Genomic DNA, 4,747 nt, shown 5'->3' with positions numbered 1-4,747 from the left:
AATCTTGTGTTTTCCCAGCGACCTAAGGAGGGGCCTTGAGCGCCAAGGGAATTGCGTGCAGCCTCGCACGCTTGGATTAGCAGCAGACGAGGTCGGTTAGATGGAGACGGCTGGAGGTGTTGCAGGGCTGCTGACCCAGACAGAAGCAGCCGGATCATGCAGTGAACTACAATGTGTCTGTTGGAACAGCCAGGCGGTACAGCTTGCAGCAAAAGCATCGACGGCAAGGGCAGGGCCGCCAGTGTCGCGGCGGCAAAGACTTGCCAACGGTACACGCGCATGTGCAAGACTTGCTGAGGTGTTCGATATTTACGTTCTTAAGGTATACCCCACGGCGTCCTTCATGTTGGTCGTCTCTGGCCCCCACAAAAGCTCAGTGATGATGGTGGTGGGCAGCAGTGTAATTTGCGAGGCAAAAATCCAGAGATGGCTCATGTGGCATGCTGCAGTTGTTCGAAGCATTTATGTGTAAGCTTATACCCACACACGTCAAGAGTCTGTGCAAGGGGCTCACTGTCGCCGTGCAAAGTCCCGGACCACTGCACACCAAGGCTAGCTCAGCCCGGAAGGCAGTTTCCTTCTGCGCGCCCTGGTGAGCTCGCAAGAGGTCTCCTGCACGTGAAAACGGGCAGCAGTGGTGTCCGCGTTCGCTGCATGCACCGTGTTCTGGTGCCGTCGTCGTCTGCAGCTCCAGGAGCCATGCCCCACTTGCTGCACGTACCTTGATCGCGCAACACGCCTTGCCGGCGGCCTGGTGGCACCTCTCCTCCAGACGTTACCAGCCGCCAGCCGTGCGCTCGCGGGCGGCCCTGCGGCGCGCAGCCTTGCCAGGCGTGGCAGGGCCAGCTAGATCGGGATGGTGGCGCAGGCGCTCTACACGCTAAGCAAGGCTGACTTCGACCACTACTACAGTGAGGACCCCCTGCCAGTGCATGCAACGCCCCGCTTTGCATCCACGGCGGCCGTGGGGACAGCTGCGCTCGCGCTGCACCTCGCGCTGCACCTCGCGCCATCGCGCAGCGGCCGACACCTCGCCCTGTGTCTCACTTGCGCGTGTCCCCCCTGCGCGGCCCTCGCGCTGCCCCTTGTCCTGCCATCGCCTGCTCCCAGAGCTCTACTGCAATGCGTCGGGTGCGCAGCCAGGCATGCAGCCTGCTCCCTGGCGATTTGTGTGGTTGCTCCGCCCGTCCGAGGCCAAGCTTGGCTGGTGCTTGCTGAGCGATGCAGCTGCTCTGCTCGTGGCGCATGGGGGTAGCTTGCTGTTTCGCATGCGCGATGCCAAAAGCATGCAAGTGTGCGCCTTGGACATGCCAGCAAGGCACACTTGCATGGACCTGCCCTCACCATCATCCCCCACGGGCCTCTCAGAAACCAACTGACGCCATCTGCACCCACCAGACGTCTTCCCCCGCTCCCTCAACCCATGCTCCCCACCGGCAGGCCTGTCGCTGCCACCCAACTGGCAATGCCCCCTGGGTGGCGAAGCACCCCAGGGTGCCGCGGTGGACCTCTACCAGCTGTACCAGTCGATAGTGACCCGCGGCGGCATCGCCGCCGACGCGCCAGACCCGGATTGGCTCTCGCTCGCCCGCGCCGCCGCGCCGCCGCCGCCGCCTGCCGGCGCGGCACCGGCACCGGCGGGGGCGGCGGCGGCGGCGGCGGTGCGGCAGCTGTACCAGGCGCGCGTCCGAGGTTTCTTGGATTTCATGGCAGATCTGGTGCTACAATACGAGATCGCAAAGCGCGAGGGCGCGGCGCGCGCGGCGGCCCAGCAGGGCGCGCCCCGCGGGCAGTACGGGCACCGCCACCAGCGGCAGCGGGCCCCGCAGGCCCCCGCCGCACCCGCCGCCGCCGAGAATGGCAGCTGCGGGTATGCGGCCGAGAGCGGGTCCGACGTGCCGGCGCACGAGCAGCAGCAGCAGCAGCAGCAGCAACGGCAGCGTCCGGGCTCGTCCGGCCTTCACCACCTTGACAGCCGCCCGGCCAGCCAGCGCCCCGCCGGGCGCGGCGCGGCGCCCGCCGGCGGCAGGGGCGGCATCGTGCGCCTGGGGCAGCAGCAGGCCCAGCCGGCGCCGCGCCAGCAGCAGCGCCAGTCGTCGCTCGCGTCGCGGCCCGCCGCGCGGTCGCCGGCGCCCGAGGTGCCGGACCCGGTGCCTGGCGACCGCCTGCGCAGCGCGCTCGCCTGGGTGCGTGGGGCGTCGCTGGGGCTGGCCGAGAAGCCGTATGCTGACGTCACCGCCGTCAACGCGGCGCTGTGGCGCCGCTACCGCGGCGCGCTCGGGCGCGCCGCGGCGGCGTCGCGCGCGGCGCTGCCGCTGGAGCTGTACCCGCTTTTCGGCGCGGAGCCGCCGGCGGCGCCGCGGCGGAGCGGGCGGACGCGCGCGCAGGCGCAGGCGCGGGCCAGCACGCGCGGCTCAAGCGAGTGAGTCTCCCCCCCTTGCGCTGCTTAGTCTGGCCGCCGTGGTGGAGCTTGCACATTGATGCATAGCGTCACAGGCTCGTCCTCGAATCCTGCCGAGGCTTCCTGCTCTTGCCCAAAGCGCCGCACCTTCTTCAAACCCGCTCACGAGCCGGCCCCCGCCCTCCCGCCCGCTCCCGTGAAACGACCCAGGGAGGCGGACGCCGCCGCGGCAGCGCGCAGCGAACCCGAGGAGGAAGCGGAAAAGGCAGAGCTCGGGGTCATCCGCGTCGGCCCCCACGCGCAGGCGGAGCTGCCCGCCTGGGGCCCGCGCCCCGCCAGGCCCTCGGCCGCGGCGGCCGCGGCCGGGCCCGAGCTGCAGCGGCTCGCGTCGAAACCGCTCTACTCCCCAGGTCGCGACCGCGAGCCTCGAAGTGGCGGCGCAGCGGCCGCCGCCGCAGCAGCCGCAGCCGCAAAGGCAGGCAAGCGGGCGGCGGCCGGCGTTGAGGGCGTCGGGCGCTCCCTGGCCAAGGGCCGGACGTCGCTGCAGGCGTCGTACTCGGACTGGGCGGGCGTCATGGCGCGCCTGAGCAACGAGCAGCAGCGGCAGGACCTGCTGAGGGGGGCTCTGGCCCAGCTGGACGAGGAGATTGGGCCCGAGCTGGTGCAGGTGGGTGGGTGGGAAGGCGATGGGTCATACATTTGTTTGCTTGTAGGGGCTGCGCCGTTCGGCGTTGCTTGATAGGCTGCGCAAATGAGCGCCACGCGACTGAGCGCACCCGCAATGCACGTGGAGTAGAGGCGGGCAGGCGGCGCCCATACACCGCGTGGCCGTCCAACAGAAGTGTTTGCTCCACCTGTCTGTGTTTGCAAGTGTGGCCGCAACTGTGGCAACGTTCTGACGCCTTATTGCATACCACTCTTTCAACAGAGGCTGGGGCTCACCGAGCTGGGGTGCAAGCTACGCGCAGACTGGAGCGACGCTGACGAGGCGTCCTTCGCGCTGGGCATGCTGTGGCTGCGGCGCCCCAACAGGAGCGTCCAGCGGCGCTACCTGCCGCACAAGACGCTGCACCAACTGCAGGTGGGCGCGGGGCGCTCGAGGGCGCCGCATGGCGGGGGCTATTAGCCGCGCGGGCTGTGCGCTTCACAGCGTGCCGCTCGCCTGTCTGGGGGGGATGGCGCTGCGTAGTCTCTACTGGAAAGTTGGCACAGCTCCTCCTCCCCCCTCCCTTTCTCCCGTGCCTGCATCTGCCAAGCAAGCTCTGATCACATGCCCGCACTTGAAAGCATGCACGCTCACATGTTCATGCATGCATGCAGAGCCACAACACGTGCACACGCCCAACACACACACACACACATACAAAAGCACAACACACACACATACACCGCGCACACAAAACAACACACACACACACAACACCAACGCCAACAAGAAAACCTAGCACCCGCCGCCGACATCACCTTCCCCCACCCCAGTCCTATTACTACAACGTGTGGAAGCTGCGCGGCACCCAGCTGGCTGACCTGTATTATGAGATGGAGCCCTACCAGCGCAAGACAGCCACAGACCGCAAGCTAGAGCGCGCAGAGGCCGAGAAGCGGGCGGACGTGTACGAGGCGCGCGTGAACCAATTGCTGGAGGCAGCGCAGCTCAAGCAGAAGTTGGAGGCTAAGGCAAAGGCGCAGTCCGCGGCGGCCGCGGCCAAGGCAGCGGCGGCGGCGGTGGGCGGGGGCGGCCAAAAGGGGGACAAGGGGGCGGCCGCGGCCGGGAAGGCAGGCGGGAAGGCGGCGGCGGCGGTGGCGGGCGGCGAGAAGGGGGCGGCCGGCGGGGCGGCGGCGGGGTCGCGGAAAGCGGCGGGCGCGAAGCGGCCGGCAGAGGCGGCGGACGGCGGCGGCAAGGCCGGCCAGGCTGGCAGCAAAAAAGCCAGGACGGCTGCGGCTGCTGCACCGGTGGCGGCAGCAGAAGCGCCAGCAGCAGCGCCAGCAGCAGCTCCAGCGCCCGCGGCAGCGGCGAAGGCGGCGCCAAAAGCAGCGGCGGCTAAGGCGGCACCCAAGGCCGCGACGGCGTCCAAAGCTGCGGTGTCGAAAGCGGCCGCGCCCAAGAAGGGTGCGACGGATGCAGCAGCCGACGGCGCAGAAGGGGGCAAGCCGCCAAAGGCCGCCGCCAGCGGCACACGCAAGCCGAAGGGCACCGCCCCAGCGGCCGCGGCAGGGGCGGGGCCGGCGGCGGCGGCGGCGGGCGCAGCTGCGGCTGCGGGGCCGGCCGCAGCCAAGGGCAAGGCGCCGCCCACGCCCGCGCCCGCGCCCGACGCCCCGCTCGACGCCGGCGCAGCAGCCGACGCC

The 4,747-nt window shown here is 69.5% G+C and overlaps 1 protein-coding gene across 1 annotated transcript; it reads left to right on the top strand.

Moving 5' to 3' along the window:
• Positions 1-856: 856 nt before the first annotated feature.
• Positions 857-4,511, top strand: MNEG_6615 (hypothetical protein; the record flags this gene model as incomplete). The annotated part of the gene is made up of 6 exons (XM_014044908.1): positions 857-911; positions 1,111-1,131; positions 1,441-2,422; positions 2,612-3,068; positions 3,330-3,482; positions 3,881-4,511. Coding segments are annotated over 6 exons (2,299 nt in total), but the record flags the coding sequence as incomplete, so codon positions are not given.
• Between the last annotated feature and the right edge of the window lie 236 nt (positions 4,512-4,747).

Source organism: Monoraphidium neglectum (genome assembly GCF_000611645.1).
Source record: "Monoraphidium neglectum strain SAG 48.87 unplaced genomic scaffold scaffold01090, whole genome shotgun sequence".
NCBI classification, from domain to species: domain Eukaryota; kingdom Viridiplantae; phylum Chlorophyta; class Chlorophyceae; order Sphaeropleales; family Selenastraceae; genus Monoraphidium; species Monoraphidium neglectum.
Note: the sequence above shows the minus strand (reverse complement) of the source record. Positions and strands in the feature narration are given on the sequence as shown.